Source organism: Nelusetta ayraudi, unplaced genomic scaffold, assembly GCF_046127955.1.
Source record: "Nelusetta ayraudi isolate G7.1 ecotype Tasmania unplaced genomic scaffold, CSIRO-AGI_Nayr_v1 ptg000060l, whole genome shotgun sequence".
Lineage (NCBI taxonomy): Eukaryota > Metazoa > Chordata > Actinopteri > Tetraodontiformes > Monacanthidae > Nelusetta > Nelusetta ayraudi.
The window spans coordinates 22501-50000 of record NW_027466110.1 but is presented as its reverse complement, the minus strand read 5'-3'; the positions used below and the strand labels follow the sequence as shown (position 1 = coordinate 50000).

Here is a 27500-nt window from a genome sequence, read left to right as displayed (position 1 = left end):
TGGTCTACTGGAGTTGTTCTCCACCGAGTCACCGTTGAGCCAAGCGGCCTGATTGCTTTGGATTTTACTCACACGCATGCAATGCATACGCACAGCGGCATATGAAATGTTTTTTTTTTTTTTTCTGATACCATTATGCATTATGCATTCACACATGTGCACGGGGTGCATGCATAACATGCATATTTTCACAAATGTTTCCGGCACAGCGCGGATGTGCTGATTGGATGGAAGGATGGTACTAAATTCTTTAATTATCTTTTTCCATAATATGCTCCTGAATGAACAGTGAACGTAATCAGATCAGATTTTTTTTTTTTTCAGAAGCTAGTCTGAAAAGGTTTCTTAAAACTATTGTGGCTGCACATCTTTTCTGCTGCATAGTTCTTCCTCTCAATGTTATTGATACTGTTATTGATCAGTGTGTGTGATGTGGTGTTTTACAACCCCTCTCAACAGGCCGAGCCTCGACACCTGAGTCTTAAACTTGTGCAGCACCTCTCCATGTTGCTCTGTCTCGAGTCGTCGTTGCTAAAACTAAAGTGGCCGAGTCTGCAGCCACAGCAGTGAAATAGATCAGGTTGTTCTGCGAGAACTGTTGTTTTTTTTTTAAGTCCGGCCGATGCCTTTTCGCTGTCCTGCAGAGTGCTTCTTTCGAGAGGAGCCTGTTTGGGGCGCTCTGCTTTAGCAAAGGTCACATGAATGCTGGAGGAGATTAGCAATTCAGATCGGTCTACAGGGGCTGAAAGGCTGCCGTAGCCCTGCCGGAGTCTGATTACATTAGCAAAGAGTAGGAGGACAATTGCATAGAACTGATTAAATGGAAAGAGGGGAAAAAAGCAACCATTGGATGTTTTAGAAGGTAGGGTAAGTGTAAATATGCAGCTTCTCACATGGAGGGGCCACAGCAAGAGGGTATGACTCACAACAAACAAAACGGCACGTGATCCCCTTGTAAAGGTCTATCATTGGCCTTTTCTCTCTCTCTCTCTCTCTCTCTCTTACACACACACACACACACACACACACACACACACACACGCACTTGCACACTCTGATCGTGAGCGCTCGGATCTGCCTGCACTTTGACCATCTGACCCTGCAGGACATCCATCTTGTAACAACGAGCTCAGGCTCCAGAATCTCTCTGAGGGCACATCTGAGGGGAAAAAAAAGACTTCCTGCTTCTGAAGGTTCACTCGCTGACCCGAACCACAGCAATATGGCGGCGACCATTTAGCGCTTGCTGCTTTTTTTCGCCGCCACATTTCCTTCCAATACTTGACGCTCAGGACCAGGACGCTGTTTCAAGACGCCGTCCATCAAACTTTCAACACGTGCGAATCAAGCTGAAGTCGCATAATCCTTGACTTTGCCCCGTAATGCTGAGCAGCTCTTTTCAATCTCACTAATGAAAGCCCCTCCATTTGCATACGAACACTTTGCGTGGCCACAGCCTACCAGAGGACTCCATGATTTCTTTACATTCATGCTAATCTGGTGTGGGGTAAAAGGTGAAGGAGATGAAGGGCAACGCTGGTAAACCGCCAATGTGCACGACGGATTCGTGAAAGATAACTGGAAGCTAACGGGACTAGCGCCTTCTCTTTATGTGGCGGGGGGGGGGTGTTGTGAATGAGTGCTTCAGCACCATGGACAGCTCCAGTGGCAGACACAGCTGATTGTGACGCAGCTGCTGCAAATGGCCCAGAAAACACAGGTCAATTTTTCAAACACTGTGACCTTCCTGAAAAAAAGAAGAAAAAAATGCATACGCTGCAAATACTTCCTCCTCCGGTCAGGATTGGAACGTTGCTTTGGCGCGCAAGTATGCAAGTACAGGCTACAATATGTAGGCTAAGGCATGAAACACCGTTGGTATGCATGACGTGTAGGTCACAAGTGGAGGAGGGAGGGTGGCGTGTGTGTGGTGTTACTGGAACAACGGGCCCAACGAGGGGACGGCACAAAGCCCGGATTATTTTTTTTTTTTTTTTTTCAGAAAACCCGCTGGCGTTCTATTAACGATATTGAAATGAGCAGGCCTCTCTCACCTCGGCTAGCAGGGCTGCAGCGCCAGTACTGCCCTTAACTTGGGGGAAAAAAAAAAAGAAAAAAAAGCCAAACACCCACTTCCACGGTAGCTGGTGTAAACAGCAGGGGAACCATAACCACCGTGTTGGGCCCAACCCTCCAGGAAGTCCAGGGCGCTGCTGCTGGACCTGGAACCTCTGAGATGCATCAGTATGCTGACAGAGAAGCCCAACGGTTGCCATAACAACTGAGTACCCACCCCCCTTAAATGCACTTAAAGGTGCGCGTGTGCGTGCGTGAGCGAGTGTGTGCGAAATAGAGAGAGGGGAGGGAGGTGGTGTGTGTGTGGGGGGGGGGGGGGTACGTCGGTGGGCGTGCGTGACCCAGTGCGCTCGCTCGCTCGCTCGCCCCTCCACCCCCACCCCCCACCCCCCAAAGTCTTTACCTTGCATTCCTCCATGCACGTCCGCACCGAGTATTGGTCCGTCTCGTATTTCTGCACGAGCAGCTCAAACTCCTGGTACCTCTCCTCCGCCTGCCGGTCAAGTTCCTGATAAGCCCGGAGACGCCTGCTGCATTCCTGCTGATCCATCCCTATGGCCATATCCAGGGTGCAATTCGTGTTGTTCAAACTCGTAAACCCGTAAAACAAATCCAAAAGTGAGTAGGAATTACAAAAGGAAAGGTACAAATCGCTCATGTTGACGCGCGCCGAGCGCGTCCCCGTCCCCGCTCCGCCGGAGAGGCCCGTCAGGCACGCGTTGCTCGCCAAAGTCAAGCTGTCTCCTCCGGCGGCCGGGCTGCCGGGCTGACAGGTGTCCATTTGCCCCAGAGTAGAATTCCCTAGAAAAATATCATCTTGCTCTCTGCTGAGGCGGTATCTGTGGGCTCCGTCGGCTGACGTTGGCGTACGGTGCCGCTGGAGGGGGTTCGCGCTCTCGCCCATGTCCGCGATGCCGGCGAGCCCCTCGGCCGGCCGTTTGTCTCGGGTCCGCGTCAGCGTCGCCTCGGCGCAGAACCACAAGTGATCAGAGAGCAGGACGGTGATGAAGAGCAGAGAGGCCAGCGACAGTCGCCATCTCTGGGCCCGCTCCGGCTCGGTGAATGGCTTCTCGTTCTCTCGGGGTGCGCACCAGAATTTTAAGCCTTCATCATGCTGCCGACGCATCCAAGCACCCCTGGTCATATTTTAGGGAGAGTGCTGCCCTGGCCGACTCCACCGCGGGGGCTGCTCTGCCACAATACTCATTGACTTGTGGTGGTGGTGGTGGTGGTGGTGTGGGGGGGCGAGGATGAGGATGAGGAGGAGGAGGCGGCGGCGGACTCTGGTTGGTTCTCCTCGGTAGCGGTGGGGCGCCGTGCCTTCCGCCCGGTTCCAGGGCGCTCCTCTCGGTCGCGCCCGCAAACTCTTCGTCGCCGCTATTCCGCTGCTCCGCCGGTTAAGCCTGGCGCTGCTGCATCCCGGTTCTCCATGGCTGTCCGGGGCTGAACGGCGTCCTCTTTGACCGCATGGCCAACCCCCTCCACCGGTCGCCCGCCTTGTACCGCCGTCCTGCTCCGCGTTAGTTCGCCTTGTCTGGGTAGGGAGGGCGGGAGGGAGGGAGAGGGAGATGGGGGGGAGCAAAAGCGGGGGGGTGAGACCAGCTGTTGCGAGCCTCTCCTCCTCACTGATGCCGCCGCTGCCGCTCCTGCTGCCGCTGTGCTGCGCGTCTCTTTGCCCCTGTGCGGATTGACGACTCAAAGCAGGAAAACGAGCTCCTCGCACAGGCGCGCGCCTCTGCCCCTCTGCCGTGCTCGGGCGACGGGCTCGGAATGGTGTCTTCGCTCGGCCACTGTCATCTTGGACCGCGGTTAAGTTGCCGCCATGTTCGTCTTGGAGCACTTTTTCGGAGAGCCGTCTCCGTTTGCGTCATCTCCATCGTTGCGATAGCTCCATCGTTGCGCAGTGGCGGAGCAGCTTATCGCACGCACGCGCACGCACGCACGCACACACACACACATTCAGAGAGGAAGGGAGAGAGGGGAGAGCACACACACACATTCTCTCTCTCTCTCTCTCTCTCTCTCTCTCTCTCTCTCTCCCTCTCTCTCTCTCTCTCTCTCTCTCTCACACACACACACACAAAGGTGTTTAAAGGTGTTTCGACCATCCCGCCTGCTGCTGATTTGAATGTATTTCTCTCTTTTTTCACAACCCACCACCAACCAGGAACACTTTTGGCGACATCTTGCTTTTGGTGCAGGATAGACGCGATGTTCCATTCACAAGAGCAACAATGCAGAGACAGCCACATTCACAGAGTCTATGCAGTCCTTCCACAACAACAACAAAAAAAAAAAAAAAAAAAAATCAATGCATCATCACCTCGAGTCGTTTAGCTCGAGGTGATAATGAGAAGTTGGGAAATTTTGCAATTAAAAGAAAGGAAAGCGGGTGAACAAGGGCCAACGGTTTGCACATCATAGGTTGCACAGGACTTTGTGTCGCCGGGTAAGCGGGGTCCCTATCTTATCTGCAGTGTTGTGTTTGGACAGTGCATACAAGACAAACACAATGGCAGTATGTATGGCAACCTAAACGAGGCTGGAGGTGGCTGAACGTGTGTTGTGTGTGCGCATGCAGTTTTTCTTTTGAGTGGTTTGGGGGCGGCGTTGACAGAGAAATGGAGGGTTTCGCTTTTTTTGTCCTCCTTTTGAAGCAACTAATCACTGTTAGCACGCACCCCTTGGAGCGCCGCCAGATGATGCGGTGCTGCTTGACGTTGCCGGGATGTATATCTGGGATATGGCAGGAGATGATGGCCTGATTAATTGAAGCTTAAGAGAGCTTATTTTGTCCTTTTTTTTTTCACAATTTGCCAGTGATGGGAGGGAAAGTGCTCTTTTAACTCTGGTGCAATTATAGCGGTATTGTGCAGCAGGCACAGTGCTGCCGGATTTTAAAGAATATATGTTGACGTCCTAGGACAGGGCTGGGCAACGTTTTTGACTGGTGAGAGGGGCCGGAGCAGGAGCAGAAAGATGGAGTGTTTTGGTGACCCTACTCATAGGAGAAAAAAAAAAAAAAAATCATCGGATACGTCGAAAACGTGCTTTAATGTCAATTAAAAATTAACAAAAGCAAAGTAACAATAAAATCTTTCTTTTAAGCCCCCACGGTATTTAGCTCTTTATTGAAATGACTCTTAAAACACTAAAAAAACAAATGAAATACAGCTGTTCTATGAGTTACTGAAGCTTAATGGGCCACATATGGCCCCCGGGCTATAGTTTGCCCATGCCTGTCCTAGGAATTACATTAGAATGCCATAAAGCACTTCAAAAAAATAGGCACAAGAGCTGGAGTTTTAGATAAAAGAGTTGTTGATCATCTGTCCTTTGATGCTAATTTTGTTTTGGAACCAGCTCATCATTTTATTGGCTGAATGTTTACATTGAAGGGGATGAAAACAAACTTTTATTAGTCACATATAAAAGTGCCACTATTGTCTATATTGAACCCATTCTTATCTGATGCAGTCCCAACATTGTTGTTAGACCCGCGGGCGCTGATTGGAATTAAAGAAGCATAAGGGTTTTTTGTGCTGGAAGTGATTAGTAATTTTTATAATTAGTACTTGCATCACGGAGAACGACCCCCTTACTATTTATATAGTTTCCCTGGTTGGCCTGATATAAAGCTATATAACTTTGGTTGCCTGCCCGGCACTGGAGGAAACTGGGCAGGCAACCAGCCCAGTCTATTACATGGCCACTCCCACTTCTTCATCTTCTTTTGATCTTCTGTCGCTGACTTTTTCTTGTTGCTGCCTCCCCCCAATCCTCCACATACAGAGACTAGCGAGCTATAGCAAGCCCCTCAAAACCAGCCAAGGCGCGTTGATTTACCATAAAGCAAAATGTGTTCTCTTGAGATGGTGCTGGGCAGGCAACCAAAGTTATACAGCCCAGTCGATGGCAGCGGTGCTATTCTCTGGAGTAAAAGTGTGTGCATCATCGAATTGATTTCGATACAGCTTTAGTACCACCCTACTAAAGCTGTGGCATTCTGCAGCCGAATTGGGTGGATATGAATCCAACATGCAGAGCCGCTGCCGAGGATGCTTGAGTGCGGATCGTTCCTCAACTCATTGCATAATCTCTGCACAGCGTACGTACTCTCAGGGGAACACACGTCCTGTCGCCTGATGTTGTATGATCGGTCTTTGTCTCTACCCGCTCAGTCCGTTAACCCCCATCCGGGCCCTGGATTGTAGTCAGTAACTGGAATGTTGTAGAGTAGCAAAACTTATTAGCATCAGTCAGTCTGCATTTTACAGATACTGGACTTAAGAAGGTGGCTGCATGCAGAGGCACAGAAAAGACTCCCCCCCCCAATCCCCAACACTCTCCTACGTGCGTGTGCATGTGTGTCTGTGTGTGTGTGAGAGAGCGAGAGAGAGAGAGAGAAAGAGAGAGAGAGAGGATAAGGCATTAGGAAAGTGATGGCAATAGTGTGACACGGTGGAGAGAGAGTTGGTCTGTGAGATGAATGCAGATAGCTGCCTCTTAATTCTGGAGCCATCACAGTAACAGTAAGGGCTGGCAGACATGAGTCATCCACCAGCCAGGCAGAGGAACATGCGAAGCTCTATGTGTGTGTGTGTGTGTGTGTGTGTGTGTGTGTGTGTGCACGTGTGAGTGTGTGTGTGTGTGTGTCCTCCTTGTGCATGTGCACGTGTGTAATTGATTGCATGATCTCATGGCACTGTAAAATTGGCTCTGCATGCTAAATCAAAGTCATAAAAGTGAAATAAAAATGAATCTATTAAAGTCCCTCTGTGTGAGATTTACGGGGATCCGTTGGCATAAAATGAAACAGAAAGAGTTCTAGCGGTATAGGAGTGTGCCCTTACTAAAAATAAACGTCTGTTTTTCTTTTCTCTTCTTCTTTGCTAATAATAAGCATTTATATTTACGTAAAGAGCAGGTCCCCCTGTGTGGAGGCGGTTGCATTGCGCCGCCATGTTTCTACAGGAGCCCAGAACTTGGATCTGTTTGATTATTTTGATTTCACCCTGACACAACAGATCATTTTCAGTTTGCTTTCTACTAAAATCGAACGCCACCGCTAAAAAGGACCCGCTGAGGAAATCAGCCGCTGTGAGCGAGTCTATCTCACGAGGACCTCGACGTGGACGCGCAAGATTGTCCTCCTCTTACCCCCATGTTTGTTTGTTTTTTTTCTTTCTCCTCATTTCCTCTTTCCTGGCTCCCATCACCCTTCCCCTCCGCTCCCCTGCCCTCCCTTAACATGACTCCCCGCGCATGGCTCTCCTCCAAGCATCCTTCCCTCCCTCCTCGCTGTCACCCTGTCGTCACCCCTTCTCATTCGCACTCTCTCGTCTCCGCTCTCATCCGTCTGACGTCAGAGCATTGAAGGAGACGCGCTCCGGCCTCCGGGATTGGTCGGGAGAGACAACCGCCCTCGACTCGTGGCTTACTGTCCCGAGTTGATATGTGATATAAGATTAGCGTGTTATCCCCACTCCACAGCCAAGTATGTACCCGCAAAGGCATGGTGTGTATATGTACGCGCGCGTGTGTATGTGTGTGCGTGCGTGTGTGTTTGTATGTACACGGCTCCCAGTCTGAGCGTGTGCCCACAGTGATAATACAATTATTATGCGGGGGTGAAAGTTCATTCTTGACCTCGGCGGTAATGCATGGGCCGAGCGACAGCAGCTGAAGGTCGGCCCGCGACCATTTCAGTGAATTAGTCTCTTTGGTTCCAATTACGTAACGCAAATATGGAAATTCTGCTGATGCGACTGTCCTCTTCGGCTGAAAATCTGAATATCTACTTGCAGTGATGGCTTTCGGTGCCGAGTTTATCGTAGGTTTGTGTTGATGCATCTGTTTTATATTGTTACATTTGGCAAAGTGGATGTGTTGATTCATTTTGACTGCATTTTTAAAGTGTGGTGGAGTATTTTGATGGACAGCAGGCAATTGAAACCACTTTTTCACCATTTTACTGTTTCGTTTTATCCTATTACTGTAATACATTACTTACTAGATATTACTCGATGTAAAACAAATATTCACCACCAAGTGTCCCCTACTATAGAAGGATTGGCAAGATATCCTTGAGATGTTTGGCATATTTTCATTTTTGCGGGCCAACTCGGTTGTTGGCATTGTACGGGGTGATGCTCCAGTGTCCACTCTGTTGGACTGAGTGCAAGTCGCCCATGAAAACCTCTTCGGACAATAGAAAATGACATTTTAATATCTGGCCGCCCAAGGGACCGCTATTCACGAAAGGGTTGAGGCTGTTTCCACAAAAGAAATAATGTATTTTCGAATGTGAACGTTCTTCAAATTGGTCACGGCATTATTGTACGACAAAACACACTTTCATAGACAAACCATTTTAAAGACAGAAGACTGAACTATCCAAACAGATCAGTGATGCTTTCTATACATTTAATTGTGTTGTGTTTATATGATTAGCTTTTGTCAAACAGTACTTGGTGCTAAGACACTGGGAATGATCTTGTCTTCCATCTGGGATCGATGTCATGTTACCCAGCAGACTTATCTTTATCCAATTTAATTTCAAGAATAGAACCAATCTGGTGTAATCAGGGATTTGTAGGCAAATGGCTTTTCTTACTCAAAAGCCAAAGCGGAAAACAAAGTGTGTGTTAAAATGTTGAAGTTGGAGAACATATCTGCAACAAAAAACCCATTTGGTTAAAACAGAAAAATGCTGGGCAAGTTTTTAAAAGCATTACTCATCTGCTATTTTTTTTTTCACGGTGAAACCATGAGAGGCACTTAGCGGCTGAGAAAGGCCTTAAAAAACACGTAGCGCTGTTTATTTATGACATTTGACGCTGTGATGCTGTTTGCGCGCAGCTTTTTGGAGCGCAGCCAGCCTTCAAACCTACACTGTGTGATTTATCTAAGGATGGAGATTGTAAACAGATGTAAAGCTGTAGAAAAGGTACAGTGGATTAGCCACAAGCACAATATTTCTGCACAGATGTATTAATACAAGCAACAATACTAGCAAATCAAATCAGTGAATCCATTAGTTGACCAGCGCTTGTATTTTTGAGGTTTTCCAGGGTTTCTTTTTACCCTCAACTCATCCATTTTCACGGACATTCAAGGTGTACTCTGCACCATGGACATGGAAAACAATGTGATTAAGATTTTGCCGCAAACGAGCCGACACACTGCAACAGTCTTCACCCGATTGGCTGGAACACACCCACATTGTTCACACTCAGTTCAGCTGGTCGCTGGGATCGAGGAGGGGATTAGGCAGATGATGGAGATACCATCATGCAGTTCGAATTCCCACCCGACGCCACCTCTGCTCCGCCTCGGGGGTTTTTACTCCTCTCATCGATTCACTCAGCCTATTTCCATTCCAGGAATCCCTCAGCCGCTTATCAACGCGGCTCACTTTCCCAAGGACGCCATCATCTTCCCGTAACCGAGGATCCTGGACTCCATGGGCTGCGTTCCCACAGCGCAGCCTGGATCTCCTTTTTGACAGGGGCCACTCCATAGAGTCGTGGATCTGATGAAGATCTTCTACGAAATAGTTCAAACATGTATTATGCAACAGAAATGTACACGGAAAGGTATTTTGTGTTTAAAGAGTTGTGTATTAAGTTGTGCATGACCATTAACGTGATCACTTCCATCCTTGTCGATATTATATGACCAAAATGCACCTTAAAATATCTTGATCTATACCACTGCCAATCACAAACAAAACAACATTTTGTCAGGCTGCTCAATCCTTCAACGTTGAGTGGTGTCACTTTTTTTTTCTTTTTTTTTTTTTTTTAACTTTCACTGTTGTTACATAACGGTCGCATGAGACTTCATCCCGATGCTGTTCCAGCCTTTACATCACAGTGAATTAGCGCTGTCACTGGGATACAAGACCAGAGGGCTGGAGGAGCGCTGTGTTTAAGCCTGTCTACTTTATTCAGAGTAAACAGCACAACACTTCAACATTTCTGCAAACAAGTTTGGATGTGAAATCATCTTACATAAATAGATGGAAAAGGCATTGTACAATCTTTGAAGACAGAGCTTGTCACCTTTCATTCAACCCACAGTGCAGCTAGAAAAGAAAGAATTATGATTTTATATTACTTAAGCATTCATTCCAAGAAGCACCAAACTAAAACAATAATAATAAAAAAAAAGAATCAATTAAAAAAATCATATTTTTTTTCAATTATGGAATACTTATCTATTTTACTCTATCAACGAGCTATCAATGTTTCCAAACCAAAGACAATTACATCGTTAAATGATTATATTTTGTTTTTGCACCCAGTCAGTTTCCTTATCTACACCAAACTTTCGGATGCATTGTTGTTGGATTTTATCTTGCTGATGTTACTACGACAGGCAGTCCTCAGGTAAAACCATGATGCTCCCTCAGGTGTGTCCCATCGGAGCGTTGCGTGGCCATATGTTGGCTGCCAGAATGATTGATTTGTTCTGAACACAGCCTAAACTCATTTAAAAGTAGGAACGTGACTCTGAGGTAAGTGTTCACAGCTTCGCTATCGGCACCAAACACTTTTTTTTTTACCCCCAAATGAAAGAATGAAACATGTCTTCGGTGAAGCATAAACTGCAGGCGGTGGGATTTTAGTTTAATGTGTTCATTTAACTAAACAAAAGGCCTGTCATTCAGTTCCGCTAGCAGCCATCGCCACAAGTAAACATCACAAAAAAAACACACACAACATAGTCAACTCGCCAACATCAAAGGAAACAGCAGTGTGTTAGTGTTGTGTTCGTGATCACGTGACTGATTTGCAGCCAGCGGGGCTTTCAGGGTCAAGGGCTTGCCTCGGTATGGGGAGGGAGTTTCATCAGCGTCCTGAGAGACCAACATCCGGCAGCCGCTCTCCCTCTGCCCATCTGTTTCCATCCTCACATTAGACCAGGACATCACAGGTATCGCTCCAAGTGTTCCTCGTGTGATCCGACCAACCCCACCCCCCCCTCACTCCCCACACCTCCGGCCCCCAATGAAAAATTAATGTGCCAAACTTAGCGGGACGGCGCACCGATACACGTCGGATGAAGCTTTTATTAATGCAAAGCATGGGCACGGCTCAGCGTCTGCGCGAGGGGGGGAAATGAGGCGGCATTTCCAAGTGCATTTGCATCTTACTAATCTGTGCTGTCAGTGGAAAGCAGCCCCTGATGAAAGGGATGTATCCCCCCCTGAATCCGCCACTAAGGTGGGAGGGAAGTGCGTTATTGAGCCTTTGAAGAGCGGAGAGCCATGTCAACTCCTGGAGAAGGTGGAACCTGGGCTGCAGCCTGCGTGGAGAGCCTCTCACGCCAACTGGAAGGGGCACAAGGGCCAAGTGACTCTGGTCCACATTTCCCAGAATTCCTTTGTCTCTGCGGGTGCCTGGAGCGTTGGTGGGGTTCGTCCAGCTACAAACTGAACGACCATCAACATGTGTGATAAAAAACGCAACCCAGAGCACCTCAAGGTCTCACATGACAACCACTTTCAAATCTTTGTCTTTCATCCAAGACTCCATTTGAGTTACTCTGTGTGATGAATTATATATGAAAATGAAATCTGTCTTTCTTCAGCACACACTCTCTGAAAGTGGAGGGAGTAGACAGAATGAAACATGGCCTGCTCTTAACAAGACAGAGATACTGTAAATCTTCGCAATATGGGACGTTTAAACTTCCTCCCTTCCACCTGAAATCTTCATTTGAAAACCGACGTACATTTGTAGTTCCGTGGCTCGCCATTAAAAGTGACTTATGTGGCAGCTTGTTTAATTGCGTAAATCTTCTTTCCCCTTGCTCACATTCTTTACAGGGGCCTCAATTTGTTGCCAACTGGCTTCGTATAAACAAATATTCTTCCACACAAGCAGCTGCTGCCATTGCTGCTGTCTGTTTTTCCCTCTGTCTGTCCATTCTCATGTGTCTGTCTGTCCATCTGTGGGGCAGGTCTGCAACTTGCTGACGTCGCCATGAATTGTTTGTGGAAATTCCCACAGGTGAGGAAGCTGAGATGCTAAATTTAGACATAGACAAAGACGCTAATGTTCAACAGAGGCGTAATTTAACCCCCCAAAAAAGCCTCTTCTTCCTCCTCCTCTTCCTCCTCCTGCTGCTGTTGCTGCAGCTGTGCTTTGACCTACAGACTGCCACTGTAGGTCAGAGCACAACTGTAGCCTCCTCATCTCACCGTGGTGTTGCGTATGCGGCGTGGTGCTAACCCCGGGCCCGTGGCGCCGTGCCGGACTCTGCCTAAGCCCCGACTGCGCATCATCAATCTCATCACACAGTCTCGCCGACCTCAGATGACTTTGCAGACACCCGCCGCAGTCTGCCGGTCACGTGCAAAGCCCCCTCCTCAATGCCCGCCCACCCACGCGCCGCCACCAAACGGCTCTATCTCCCATCGGGAAGCTCATTCCACTTCCTCGAGCAACGTGTATCTGTGACCCCTCCTCCACCCCGACCCTCCCCCGATCTCAAAATCTACGCTGAGGGGAGACAATGCAAGGAGGAGCATTTAACGGGGTTTAAGGTTTCGCTGCTTAATTTTGTTTCCGCGTCCAATTTGCAGCTCGGCTAACGGCCCTCGGCGCTCAGGCCTGCCTGCTTTTACTACAGCACGAAAACACAGACGACCTTCTTCCCGCTCCTGAACAGCCACCCCTCAACTCTCCCTCTCTCTGGCGGATAGTCATCATCAACCCCCCTCCACCTTCCCCGACCTCCCCTAGCTTCCCCCGCTGTCCATCAGTCACGCCCCTCTCCTTGAGGCTTTGTAAATATCTGCCACAGACACTGTAAAGTTCAGCAAAAAAGGTCAAAAGTGATCAATTCTGCTTCTGTGGATGGGGCGGGGGGGGGGGAGGAAAGAAGAAGAAAACAGGCTTTGAGAGGGCACTCAGTGCTCCCGAGGCGGAGGTGGTGAAGGAGGCGTGGCCACTCCATTCACGCAGCCTCACCTCAGCGAGTGTGACGCGTGAGAGAGAGAGAGAGAGAGAGAGAGAGAGAGCGAGAGAAAAAAATAACATCAATCCCCCTCGCCGTAGTCCTCCGGGCTCGCTGGATCTCGCTGATGCATTGCGCCGCGGAGACGCTCGATTTACAGGAAGGAGACCCGTTGGCAAGTAAATGATATGCTGAAATTATAGCTGCAGCTAAATCATTCAGCACCGGAGGAAAATCGCCGTCATCTGATTGTCTGAGTGCCTGTCACGCGGCGGCAACGGGGAAGAGGGAGGGCAGGTAATTTATGGGGTCACAGCGGGGTCACGGCTACCGATGCAGAGATACGGTGTAATCAGCGTGGGGGTCCGCAAAAGCAGGGGCCCACGGGGAGTAAATCAGCAGCGGGGAAGTGCCACTAGAAGCAACGAAGCAGCGTGAAGAAGCCACAACTGGCCGACCCAGGTGGAGCGAACTGTTATCAGGATGCACTAGTTCGCACACACACACGCACACACGTACGTACGCACGCTGACACACACACTCTGCTCTCTGCTAATTCCACCCATTAACACTGACATTTAGAGATATCTCCCCCAGTGCACAGTCGCCAGTGTAAAGTACCTTTTCATTAAGCTTTTATTGTGGGGGCCTCAGGGGTGACGAGAAAGTGGAGGGCGTGTGTGTGTGTGCGTGCGTGTGTGTGCGTGTGTGTGTGTGTATTCCCGCCCCGGCACGCAGAGCGAGGAGCAGACAACAACTCAGAGCACAGCGCGGCCGTTATAGCAGCAAAAGAAGACGGAGGCGTAGGCGGTGATGGATCGTCCGCGTTTACAGGTTGGAACCCTCCTTTAAATCACCGCCGCTCGCATGAGCGCCGCCTTACCGCAGGGGTCACGTGACTGAGGGGGGGGAAAGAGATATTACAGGCCAGATAGGTGGATCACGACACGCACCTGGAAGTCGACCCGTCCTCAATCATTTCTTCCCTCCTTCCTCGTCCTTCTTCGCGCTCTCGTTCCGACCCGCAGAACTCCGAGAACCGACCGGTGCAACGACGCCGACAGCACTGGAGGAAATTAAAGGCCCAGTGGGTAACATTTACTGGGAGCTACTACAGATAGATGTGGTATTTTAATTTTCTAATAACAAGCATTTATTTTTATATAAAGAGCAACTACTTGGAAGGCCCCTTGGTTCTTCACACAAAAAAATACAAAGGCCACTCAGTTCTCCACACTTTGCATTTGAACTCCAAATGAATACCGCATTTGCACGGTTGATTTTATTTTATTTTATTCCCCCCCAAAAACATTTTTGAGTCCATTGTGAGTCAAATGTGTCAATATTTTTCATCTCATTTTTCTGGCTGTTTCTGGCTCTCGCGCAGACTTTCATTCCCCCGGGTAAACGCGGGTTCTTCTTAAATGAGAAATGTGAGAAAAGGCCTTTTGTGTTCAGATTGGATTATTTTAAAATGAAATAAATAAATAAACATAGCCTTTAGTTTTGGACCGCAACCCTCTGTGCTTCCACCGCTGCCCGGACTCCGCGTGTCCTCCGATATTGCCTCTGTCTGGAGTGATCAACCCAAACCCACTCAGACAGTCGCTGTGAGAGGCATCAGACCGACCTTCACAGATTGACTGAGCTTTCGCCCCAAAATTCAGTGAATATGCTCTCAAAAAGAATAGTGTTTATTAGCGTGACCCTCGGCACTCTTCTCTCATTCACTGTTTGCGCCACCTTTTAGAAACCCCTTGACATCGCTTGAACAATGTGGCTGCGTTTTTCAAGGACGGCGGGTACTAGTTCTCTGCAGAGCCCAAAGTCTCCACAGGCTAAAATTGAAGGCATTGTAATTACAGCGTGCCCTTGATATTGCACTTTCTCAAACGGGGGGCTCGCTGCTGTCACTGCCCCGTAGCCGAACCTGCTTTCAGACAAAAATACCCTCTACGGAGAGACTTTTTTCAGAATACCCCGATGTGACGAGCTCCTGGAAGTATCTAGCTGCCAATATAATAGTCTAACTGTTATTAATGAGACTGAGGAATAGTTTGAAACTTTATGACATACGATCATTTGCTAAGAGTTAGATCGATATGTATTCCCATCAGTTTTGTTTTTTTGTTTTTTGTAGCTGGACGTACAAACCTAAGTGAACTGAGGCAGAACTACATTTACACAGGCTGGCAAATACAAAATGTTGTGTCTTGTTTTCATTTGACTCGCTAAGTATTTGAAAGCAAGATTGAGCAAGTTGGTATTCAGATTGCCCTGCAAAGAAGCGTCTTACTTCTGCTGTGAATACCCAATACGAATACATTAAGCACACAAAGTGCATGAACACATCAAAACATAATTAGGCCCAAATGAGGTATGGAACAACAGACACTCAAAAAACATGATATAAGTTCCGTAGCAGAACATTTTTTTTTATATATATGTGTGTGTAATCTTTTTAGCATGCTTTTTTTTTTTTTAGCTTGTTTGCTGCTGCATCCTGTGCGCTTCCAGGAAGTCCAAACTGGCAGTACATGATTCAATGCTACCCATTTTGAAATTTTTCATTTCACAATAACTGTACTGTGTTACATTATACCACGCTAACGGGCATGCAGTTAGGAACACAATTAGAGACTGAAGTGAGATTAACATCTGCTCATAGATGTATGTGTGAGAGAGAGAAATATCAGGTTTCTGCCTCTCACTTTCAGCTAGGATAGGCTAATTGCCCTGTGGCAGCGAGATAAAATAAAATAAAATAAAGGAAAACACATCCTGACAAAGACAAGTGGCTCTCAATAAAAGGAAGCACAATAATAATAAACACTTTAAATGCCGCTTCGTTTGGCAGCAATGTTTATGGCGCTAACACTGTGAAGGTTGTTCCCTGAAAGTCATTGTTCTCGTCTTCGTTTTGACCGAGGATGCTAATTACGTATCTCGGCCATCGCAGGAAGTGTTGGCAAAGACCCGGAGATTAATGTTAGCTTGAACAAGATCATTCACACTTTAAAAAGATGCCGGCGACATGATAAAAGGCTTTTCGGGCAAGCGGCAACCGCTCTTCATTATTGTCCTACTTATCATGGTGACGATAGCAAACACATTGAGTAGGTGTGCAAACACAAGGAGGGGTGCCATTTAGCTAATCATTAATCATGTTTTCTTGACTACACCTTTGCTCTGTGGTTTTAGATTTCCAACGTTTCCAAAGTTTAGTCTCGACAACAGACGGACCCACCTGAGGCCTACTTTCTTTTTTTTCAACCTTGTCAATGCCTCTTGTGTTGCACTCCAGGCGAGGGGATTTCACACAGATGGACACGTGTGCACACACGCACACAAGCCTGTATTTGCAGGTTAATTAGAGTGATAGCTATCGTCATGGGTGTGACGGTAGGTTTATTTGCAGAGGATATGAGAGAAAAGTAGTCTTTATTAAACATCTGTCTCCTCCCCACAGGGGAGCCACTAATTGCTGCCAGAGACATGCAGCAGTTTCCACCCAATTTATTCCTGGTAAGCCGCGGCGCATAGGACGCTCGTTCTTTTTCTGCGTATACAGTACCAGGTATTACCTAGTTTATTATGCTGAAAGCTGATTAGGCCATCACGGCGCAGCGCCTCGCTGAACCCCTGGCACCCGACGCGAGAACCACGGTTGCCGCGGCTCCCGTTTCATGTCGTAATTATGAATCAGAATGAACGAGGGAACCACCACCACTGTGATGTGGCGTGTTTAAAATTAAGAGTTGCCATGTGTGTGTCGCCGTCCCCTCGGCTGATTCAAAGCAAGGGCTCCGTCTCCAAGGTGACAACACATTTACATTGTAGCCATGGACACCACATCTATCACCTTTCGCATGGCATTCGCTGTCTTTGCAAATCAAAGGAGGCATCGCTCACAGCGGTTGTCAGGCGAAGCTCGGCGCCGTCGCCCACGCACGTGATTGCGACTCCGCGGCGCAGGGAAATCACGGCGGCCGGTCATAAAAGTTGCTGACTGACGGGGAAATCGATAGCCTATCAATAGCTTGGCCGGGAGGAGGTTGGGTAGGGAGTAATGGCACGAGGTGACTGTCAAGCGAGTCCCCTTGCCCCCTGATGATATGATGTTCCGAGTCCCGGCCGTCATCGCCGCATCTACAACTCTCTGTTATTGAGACGGGGCCCTTCAGGTGTTTTGAGGCCTGGGGAATTCAGCGTCGAGCGACAGAGGGAGCCGCTCTTCAAGTGTGTGTGTGAGAATTTGAGTGAGCGTCGAACGTAAGAGGTTATTTTTGACTGACATGCCAAAGGTAATTGGACTCGTAGGAGAGAGTGAAGCAGCTTTCTTGATTTCAGCAGAACCTGGCACTGCATGTAACCTGAAAAGACTGTGTCTTTTCTCTCTCTCTCTCTCTCTCTCTCTCTCTCTCTCTCTCTCTGTGTTTGTGTGTGTGTCTGGCCGCTGGAAAAGGCCTCCAATTAGCTGTCATTAGCTTTTCTTCTGCTTTTTCCACAACAATGTCACTGCAAAAACAGGCTCAGTTAATGAAGCCTTTTAATGCACATTAGGAGGGACAGTGCATGGAAACAGCATAATTCCAAACAACTTTCAAATTCTGTACACTTCTTTCCAGTGTTGTTGTTTTGTTTGTTTGTTTGTTTGTTTTTTTGTTTGTCTTTTTCAAATCAGAACGTGAAAAATATTTTGTGGGCACAGCTTAGGCAGTTCAACTCAGACATAGCGAACATTCAGCTTAAGAGACCTGTGACATTTGCCTCTTCCCAGATGCTCCAATAATGAGCAGGAGAAAATGACTGTTGAGCACGAACACGTTGTCCAGCTAGATGAGGAGAGCGAAGTCTACTCAGTCATGTCACAAAAACAATGGAACTGACATCCCTCACATCCTCTCTTCATTGCTCAGCTGGTTGTGTTTATGTCATACGATGTAGCCAGAAATTACTTCATGGAAATTAGAGCAGATTTTAAGAAGTTTGCTCTAAATTTTCCCGGCATCTCGCGGAAACACGCCAACTGACTCCCGTCAGTTGTCAGTGTGTTTGCGTGAAGGAAACGCAGTCCCCCGTCATTGTTCCTCAGCGCAGCTGATTTATTCTCAGAAACCATTTCCCCCTTTGAAGGCAGCTTTCCAAGTTGTAAAATGGAGTTCCGGGCTCCTCGTTGTGAAGCAACAGTGCAACAACACCCCTGGGGAGGCAGGAAGGGGGAGACTCAGGCTATCAGCGGTAATTGATGAAAAGGCAAGGAGGCCTCCAGAGTGTTTTCTTAACCAGTGTCATAACTCAAAGGAATACGGCTGAATATCAAATCCTGAGTGACTGCAAAAAAACAAGGCACAAATATAGACTTCATCCTTTTCCACGAAGTTGAGATTAGACCCACTTACCCTTTTTTTTTTTTTTAGTACTTATCCAGTATGACATGATCACAGATTCTTTAAACAGTCACATTATTTGCATCTGTGCTGCAGCTTTAAGCCTTTTTTTATTTTTATTTTTTTTCCAATGTTGCCCTCTGGGCTTGTTAACATGCACACACATCTCTCCGATGATGATGATGATGTAAAACGGTATTTGCATGCTTGATGCTGGTGGCCCTGTGATATTTTCATCCGTGGGAATAAAAAGACGTTGTTTTTTTTTTTTTTGGTGACTTGGACATCGCTCAAGCAAACTTCAAGGACAGAGCTGCGTGGCCAACAGCTGCGCTTGTCCGTGCTGCACGCAACCCATCCGTCTCGTCCAAGGTCACGCAGCCAGTGGGCAAGACGTTAAATACAGCAACACCGATATTGCAGCCCGGGGTGGGGGGGAGACACATCAACGCAAAGCGCCGCCTCCACGGATGGCGAGCCGCTCTCGTTCACATCCGCCACGCCGTGATTTTCTACTCGATGTCAAACACCAGGTTAAACACACGTGCGATCGGCCCTGTTTGCAAAACGGCTGTGTTGACTTCAGGTCAGAGTGTAGCATGTTATGTGTCCTGCTGTCATCTGCCTTTCATAATAAAAGGATTTCCTTTCACGAGGGCAACAGTCACTTTCCTTGAGCCACACGACCTGCCAACATTTTTTTTTTTATAGATTTATAGCTGCGACCTTCTTTAAAGTTTATGGGATGTCCTATTCGGCTAACACTGAAAAACAAGCCTTGTTGAAATGAAGTGACTGACCTATCATGTTGACTTCCTGCAGCTTTTTCTCAAGCAAATACTTAAGTAAAATTCTCAAAAAATGCTGATAAAAAGAAAAGATTTAATATAACCAGTAAATAAATATAACGTTCTGATTTTGCGTTAACCTGTCAAACCAAGCTGTGGAACACAGTTTATCCTCTTTGTATGAGCAGCACCTACTGGACAAAATATGAAAGGCAATTTCAACCTGACCATTTTGAATGTCTAGCTTAGCTTCTACATTACATAGGCATTACATGTCACAAATAAAAAATGTTTATCAGAAGCTGTTTTCTTTGTGTTAGTGTATTCCAGCAAAAAAAAAAAAAAGGTCCTGATTCACAGGTGTATTTTATTTAAGAAGTGTCCTTCTTGGCGTGGGAGGACGTTGAGGGTTTTTTGTCTGCTTTGTTTTTGATTTGATTTGGGTTTTGTTTTTTTGTTTTTTTAAATAGTGTATTGTGGCTTTAGTAGAAAAGGGGAAGTAAAACCACTGGGTCGCCGTCATAGCAACGGCATGGATCTGAGATGCGGTAAAAACGCACGGAAATAGAAGAAGAAGCAAACGGAACTGTTTCTTGGGCGAAGCTCAACACGGATGCTATAAAGGCTACACCACTCGCAATGCTAACTCGCTAGTCTCACCCGGCTCTGACTATTGCTCCCCCTGCGTCTTCGACAGTTCACTTTCCCTGTCAACTTTTTAAAGTTAACCAACGCGGAGCCGAATGACAGCATCTGCGACACCTTTGTGTTTGGGTTCGTCAAGTTTTCGTGCTGCGAAGGAGCTAAAAATGAGAGAAGGGTAAGTATGTGGCTACCGTGCTACTCATTGACGGAGGCGGCTAGTAGTACGTTGATAACTGCTAGCAGCTATGCGATTGAAGGATGGCTTGACAGTTAGCGAGGTGGTCATGGAGCCAGTTCGTATTCTTTTGGTGTGCTTGGCTCATCCCGGTCGTAGTTGAATTTTTAGCCTGATGTACTGTCCACGATAGTTTGAAGCCTTGTTTTGACAGACAGTCTGCTAACTGATAGCTGCCGGGAAACGTTAACGTAGTTAACTGATGACGTTAGCTGGCTAAGGCTAGCTGTCAAATCGTGACAACTTCAGCCTTACTAACGTTGTCGTTTGCCAAATGGGAATTTGACCAGAATGACAGCACTTATTACCGCATTTTCCATGTGGGTGCATTCATAATATTAAGGTTTATTATTTCTGGATTAAGCCTAAACATTTGGTTGTCTTCGGCACCACTTTTCGCATTTTGGTTGTTAGTGCTAAACAGGGTAAATATTTAACATTATGTTGCACTGGTTTTTTTTTGTTTGTTTTGTTTGTTTCCCCCCCCAAATCAATATTATGTCATCCTCATGGTTATAGGAGCTACGCTTCGTTTGCATGACACACCCATTATTTATTTATTTTTTACAGTATATCTTTGTGTTAGATCCCTAATTTTTGTATGGTTACATACAACTACTGGCATCCAGCTTCCTTTACTCCTATCTACACTTTTCGTTAGCCATTAGCCGGCATACAATTAAAATTGATAATATTTTAGGTTAATCATATTGCTGACATGCACTTTAGATTAAATCAGTAGAAAAGTGAACACTTAGCATACATCATAGTTACTTTCTCATATACAAGGATGTCTACAGGTTAACTAAAACTGACTAAGATGGTGCAGAAAATGTGCTGCTGTAATGCAGCTGGCAACCTCGAGTCTTGTAACAGTGTCAATGCTTAAACATTGCATTTCTGATTCTTACATAAGACCAGATGAGCAGTGCACTATTAATAACCCATGTGTGTTTTTTATACATCTTATATACATTATGCATTCCCTTATCCCCAAAAGTAATGAACAACTTCTTCTCCTTCCTGTCTTCTGTGTATTCTCAGGGTGTGAGTGGTGTGACTCAGCTCTTGCAAAGCCATGGATAAGCCCTGGAGGCTGTGGAGTGCACTGGAACGCTGCACTCTGAAGCTGGTCTCCTGGTCCTGGGATGCTTGCCGAGTCTCCCTGTTGGCCCTCATCCTCACCTTTCACCTCTACGGGGGATTCTTCCTCCTGGCACTCATCTTCGCGTCAGTAGCCGGCATCCTCTACAAGTTCCAGGATGTTCTCCTCTACTTCCCCGACCAGCCCTCGTCCTCCCGCATCTACGTCCCAATGCCGACGGGCATCCCGCACGAGAACGTGTACATCCGCACCAAGGACGGCGTGAAGCTCAACCTCATCCTCCTCCGCTACACCGGAGGGGACGTTCCCCCGAGCGGGGCGGCCGCCAATCAGAGCGCCGCCCCTCCCTCCGCGCCGCCCACCATCCTGTATTTCCACGGCAACGCCGGCAACATCGGCCACCGCGTGCCCAACGCCCTGCTGATGCTGGTCAACCTGAAGGCCAACGTGGTGCTCGTGGACTACCGGGGCTACGGCAAGAGCGAGGGCGAGCCCAGCGAGGACGGACTGTACCTGGACGCCGAGGCCACGCTGGACTACGTCATGACGCGGCCCGACCTCGACAAGACCAAGGTGGTGCTGTTCGGCCGCTCGCTGGGCGGAGCCGTGGCCGTGCGCCTGGCGTCGGCCAACCCGCACCGCGTGGCGGCCGTCATCGCGGAGAACACCTTCCTCAGCATCCCGCACATGGCGGCGACTCTCTTCTCCTTCCTGCCCATGCGCATGCTGCCCCTGTGGTGCTACAGGAACCAGTTCCTGTCCTACCGGCAGGTGACACAGTGCCGCATGCCGTCGCTGTTCGTCTCGGGCCTATCGGACCAGCTCATCCCCCCCATCATGATGAAGCAGCTGTACGAACTGTCGCCGGCGCGGACTAAACGCCTGGCCATCTTCCCGGAGGGCACGCACAACGACACGTGGCAGTGTCAGGGCTACTTCACTGCGCTGGAGCAGTTCATGAAAGACCTGCTGAAGAGCCACGCCCACGAGGAGAGCGCCCAGCCCTCGGCCAGCGTGACCATCATTTAAATTAACAAGAAAACGAAACAAAAAGAATAATGCAGTCAGGGACAATCGCTAAGCTTAAAGGCTGGAAAGGGCGACCGGGTGGCGGTGATGGGCGTGGCAACATTTCTTGGGGAACGAATGTACATTTTTATTGTTTGGTCTTGATTTACCGTTGCTCTACTTCAACCTTTTTACCTTTTGTGTAATGTAACATATTAAGATGATTTTGACTCTTTCAAGTATTGGTTTGATGGTAACAATGCCGTTAAGGCCTTTACACACTGGATGAAAAAAATATATATATCTTTGAACTGCAGCTTTCTCACGGGATACGAGTATCACACACCACTCCGATGCTTTTTTTGGAAATAGATTCAGGTTTTCAAACTGCTGCGTGACCAGAGTTGCTGTGTGTGACGGACGTTGAGTCGCAACAGTGGCGGCGACGTTAACTGACAAGCTTCTTATCTCTGTCTCACAGCACCAAGTGTGTGTAACGGAATACAAATTCTAATTTTAAAACAACGAGTGTGGTCAATCACTCACACTGGGCCGATAGATGAAGTGAAAGAGCCTCAAACTCTCCCGCCGAGGACGCAGCCCATGTTTCTAACTGGCTACACAAAACCTTCCTATTGGCCTGCCAGTTTGTTTTCTTTCTTCCATGTTACTGTGTGACATTAGTTGTGATTTCAATCCAGCGTTGTGTAAAGGCCTTCCCGGGTGCTTCTGTGCTGAAGCTGTGAACGCATGTATTTTACGAATTTTTCACGAACGAGAAAAACACACACACACACACACACACACACACACACACACACACACACACACACACGCGACACGCTGAGACACGAGAGAATCTGCTTCAGTTCTCCCACAAGTTTAAATCCATTGGAACGGTTTCCGACGGCGTCCGTGCAGTGACCGACATCTTGTCGAGGACTGGTGAATCACCACTGGAAATGAAGCGGCACCTCTGAACACTGATAATAAATAGGCTTAGTGTACGTCTTTGTTTCCGCTTACAATTGATCTTGCCGTTGAGTTATTCATTCATTCATCTTCTGTACCCGCTTATTCCTATCGAGGGTCGCGGGGGTCTGCTGGAGCCTATCCCAGCTGTCTTAGGGCGAAAGCAGGGTGACACCCTGGACAAGTCGCAGGGCCACGCGGTTGAGTTATTCAGTGATCCGATGTGACCGTTAGTTCCCATTTCTGCAGAATCTTCATTTTAAAACTTCAGATTTCCAGCCAATTGAGCGATTGCACAACTGCTCCTGTTGCCGTCGCCCAGCTTTACCTCCTTGGCTGCGGCGAGGAGCACCGAGTTGCGGGTGTTTTCTAGTTTGACGGTGCTGCCCTGAAGATTGACTCCTGACTGCGCCTCTCTGTTGATCGCATTTCTCGAACCGCCCCTTTTGAAATCGAGTGCGGCGTGTACACCTTTTTCTTTCATGAGAAAAAGTGCTGCTGTAACAAACTAATCAAACTTTTAATCAATTTCCACGACTGGCTCACCATTGTAATGAGCCTTATCACTGTTTAGAGGCAAAGAAAAATTAAATCTTAGTTCTTTTCCAAAGCTGCTGGGGGAGGGGGGGGGTGTGGCTTTTTACTCTCTCGGAGGGCTTCTGATGAGCTAATTAACCTTTCCTGCATGTCTTCCAGGGGGCGGAGCCGAGCTTAACCGGAGCGTTATCTCCTCCTTGCCTGCCAAATGCAGCGGTACCGCAGCCATTTGAACACCGGCCTCCTCCTCAGCCATATTTCTTAAGCACCGTTTTCGCAGCGGTAGGCGCTCGACGGAGTTTGACAAATGTCGCACCAAAGTGTCGTTTTTGTCGGTCAGGCGCCGCGGTCTCGGAGCTACCACATTGAATGTAAAGCGTGACGTCAGAGGTTTTGCTTTTCCGCTACTGTTGTAAAGACCTTTCCGTTCCGAACAACGCCGTGGAGCGTTTTCAGGTTTCTTTTTGTACTATATCAGACCCATAAGCTGCATTTTGGACACTTTTCCTTTTTATCCACTCATCAACGTATGAACCTTCAACACCCCTGTGCTCATCACTCTTGTTGTGCTAAACCTGTTTATTTAGTTGGGAAAAAAAACGTGTAGAAACTCCTTTCACTTTTTAAATTGTTTCCTTGCTTTGGTTGTCATTCTGAATCAAAAATATTAACCATCATAATAATAACGAGGGGTTCCCCCCCCCACCTCGTCAAAGCCAAATGTATTGTTATTGTCCAACCTGTCGGTGAAAAGGAAAAAAAACAAAACAAATGAATGTTCTTTTCTTCCGTGAAGCCGTTTTCCAGTGCACTATAAAACAAAACAAGATTGTGAAGGGAGCGGGTCGGCTGGGATGCTGCTGAAAGTGAATCCTTCTTTCATTCGTGCGAGTTGCTCTGTGATTATGTTGAGCGCATTTCTTTCTGTCACGAGCCTGCAAAGTGTTGAAGTGTGTGCGCGTGCGTGCGCGTGCGTGCGTGCGTGCGTGCTTCTCACTCCACTCAAACACTGTTGGACCTCTGGATGATTATTTATCTTCAGTACAAAGTGGTTCATTTTCAGGTTTGTTTTTTTTGTTTTTCTTCCCCATTTTGCCGTCGACGTCGGTTTCTTTTCTATTTCACGACGACGTTGGCAACTTCTTTTGTAAGCACACATTTTCACTTTCTATTTTCCGTACTGTAACATGCAATAAATTGATACATTACAATGGGTTTTCGGTGCTGTCGTTGAAGGTGTCAGTGCAGTCGTTTATCACTTCACTTTTTACATTCTGAGAACTGCGCTCCGTTTTTTTGTTGCACAGTTTAAAATAATTTTTGTACTTCCTGTTTCAGTGCTTGTTTGCTCCTCTAGAAGACAAGCCAAAGTGTGATGTTCACATTAATATTAATGTGAACAGTCTGACTCCTCTCCCCCCCTGTTTTTTTTAACACCAATTTGAATCATCAGATATCGAGTCTCGTCTTTGGCTTTCGCAGGTGCAAGGAGATGCTTTATTATGAAGGGGGCAAGAGATGAAAGAGTGAGAATTATTTAGGCAGGGCTCCTGGCATAGCAGGAAGCTGTGAGTGCGGTTAGTGGAGCGGAAAGAAAGAGGGGAAGCTGTTGCCCTTCTTTGCACTGTATTCGCTCTGCGCAGTTCCTCACAACGCAGCCAGGATCTGCTGCTCGGAGGACGAAAGTGAGAGTTCAGGAAATCAGTGGAGCATTCGCACGGGGATCACGGCCGAGCCAGTGGAGGAAGCGTCCGTGGCCGGTGGTACATGGTACGAGACGTCCGCGTTTGATCGTGAATCCAGCCATGCTGCGTGCGTGAGGCTCACAGGAGGTTTCATGGGAGAGGCCGGGGTTCAGCGCGGTACGGGCGAAGGGAGGCTGTCCTGGCCGGTTGTCCTGCTGACTCTCACGGCCATCGTCTCCTCCTCGATCTCAGCCCTCTCCCTTCACCAGCTGTTGTCCTTGAGAGCCGAGGTCGATGCGATCAAGTCGGAGGTCTGGCGCAGGAGAGAGGAGGGTCAAGCAGCCAACCGTGGAAACCAGGTGAGAGTCACAGGCAGTCTTTTGAATACCAAATAACAAAATAAGGACTGCGTCTCTCTGACATAATTACATCTGTTCAGACTAATAATATGGCAAAGGGCCGGGAGCTCTTGCACTACCCTCAACATGCTCCACTGAGAAGGAAGCGACTGGCCCCTGGAGCCGAGGCTGTAGGTAGGAAAAGACCGCTTCAGTTTCAATTTTTGGGGTTGAATGCTTTAGTTGACCTGCAGTGTAACAGTATAGATGTCTGACAATCAGCACATTCTTACTGCTAAATTAAGTGTTCTAAAAACTGGAGGCTCCATATTCATTTTAAAATCTTACTTTACTCTTTACTTTTTCTATTTTTCATCTTGCTCTTCCTGTGAGACACAGCCACAGATAGCTTTATCCCCACACTCCATAGATTTTCAAAAACACCATATTTAACCCTCTCTGTATGGTCTTTGTGACATCACAAAGGGCTGATTTGCAAAAATGTGAAACAAACAAAAGCAGTCGAAGATGGACTTTTCTTTCTTTCTTCATTTTTTTATTTCTTCATTTTTTATTTTTTTTATTTAACCTTTATACTGTATAACCAGGTCGATCCCACTGAGATACAAATACCTCTTTTTCAGGGGAACCCTGGCCAAGGTAGCAGCAGGGTATTATCATTAAAACACATAAGTTCAGTGGATTTTCCACAATACCGGACCGTTAATCTTAAACCAAAAAATATATATTATTCAATTACATAATGTCACAAAACCTTTTCCCAATTACACCTGGAACCTATAACAAAACAATAGGTCCCACACACTGGATCCTTGAGCTCCATGCCACTTGGTTTCCTTTTAAACAGAGCAATAAGGTGAAAATGACCCATCAGTTTTAAGTGATAACCACTTGAAAACGTTGAGATCCAATGATGGGTTACCGTTGCCGCCTAACACAGTCGCTAATTTGCTCAATTTGGCCGTCATCCTCTCGAGCTCCTTAATGACTCCCCACTGAGTGGAAACACTGCCAGCTGCTTATCAGAGGTAGCAGGCGGACAAAAGGAGCAGGTGGGGAACCGACTGACAGCTTTAAACATGTCTGTTTTTCACAGTTCTGCAGCCGTGTCTTCAACTGTTGGCAAATGTCAGCCGGAAAACATTCAGAAAAGGTACGTAACGCCTTGCCCAGGTCCTCCTTTGGTTTATTTCATCTTTTAAAAAGAGAGAGAGAAAGAGAGAAAAGATCCTGTTTGTCCCTTTTCAAAAATATTCTTATTCCTTGAATCAGAATTGATCTCAGGGCCGCACACAGGTATCCCCTGGCAGTCTGGCCCGAGGAGAGGATCTGCCCTGGAGGCGGACGGAGACAGCATCCTGGTCAGAGAGGAGGGCTTCTACTATGTCTACAGTCAGGTCCGTCTATTATGTTGCGTCTTGCTAAGTGCGCGGTTTCTCCACCGGATGGTGCTGCTGGTCCGATGACCAGATTTCACAGCAGAGCTGAGAGCAATGCTTCTCCACGCCTGACACAGTCGAATATGTTTCATGGCCAGTCAAATAAGAGGGAATGCAAATGGTGCGTACCACGTGCTCCTAAAAGTCTGGCCCCACCCCCTCTGATGTGCCCAGGTCTACTACATTGACAGAACCTTTGCCATGGGCCACGTGGTGATCCGCAGGAAGAGGACCGTGGTCGGCGACGAAAGTCAGGAAGTGGTGCTGTTCCGCTGCATCCAGAGGATGACCCC

The 27500-nt window shown here is 47.5% G+C and overlaps 3 protein-coding genes across 4 annotated transcripts in view; 2 read left to right on the top strand and 1 right to left on the bottom strand.

Moving 5' to 3' along the window:
• nalf1b (NALCN channel auxiliary factor 1b) overlaps positions 1 to 3631 on the bottom strand; it is a 60115-nt gene extending 56484 nt beyond the window's left edge. The window contains exon 1 of the mRNA XM_076039975.1: positions 2480 to 3631. Within this exon, the coding sequence (XP_075896090.1) occupies positions 2480 to 3220 (741 nt within the window). The 5' untranslated portion in view covers positions 3221 to 3631. The remainder of the gene's footprint in view (positions 1 to 2479) is intronic.
• Positions 3632 to 19773: 16142 nt separating this feature from the next.
• Positions 19774 to 24938, top strand: abhd13 (abhydrolase domain containing 13). Its single transcript, XM_076039728.1, has 2 exons — positions 19774 to 20042; positions 21147 to 24938. The coding sequence occupies exon 2, from the start codon at positions 21181 to 21183 to the stop codon at positions 22234 to 22236; it is 1056 nt and encodes a 351-aa protein (XP_075895843.1). The 5' UTR covers positions 19774 to 20042; positions 21147 to 21180; the 3' UTR covers positions 22237 to 24938.
• Positions 24939 to 25286: 348 nt separating this feature from the next.
• tnfsf13b (TNF superfamily member 13b) overlaps positions 25287 to 27500 on the top strand; it is a 3311-nt gene continuing 1097 nt past the window's right edge. The window contains exons 1-5 of one of the 2 annotated variants that reach the window (XM_076039730.1): positions 25287 to 25768; positions 25849 to 25942; positions 26865 to 26921; positions 27065 to 27165; positions 27382 to 27500. The exon at positions 27382 to 27500 is cut by the window's right edge and continues 32 nt beyond it. In XM_076039730.1, coding sequence (XP_075895845.1) covers positions 25562 to 25768; positions 25849 to 25942; positions 26865 to 26921; positions 27065 to 27165; positions 27382 to 27500 — 578 coding nt within the window. In that variant the 5' untranslated portion in view covers positions 25287 to 25561. Of the gene's footprint in view, positions 25769 to 25848; positions 25943 to 26864; positions 26922 to 27040; positions 27166 to 27381 lie in introns of both variants that reach the window. The other variant, XM_076039729.1, reaches the window with a different exon arrangement.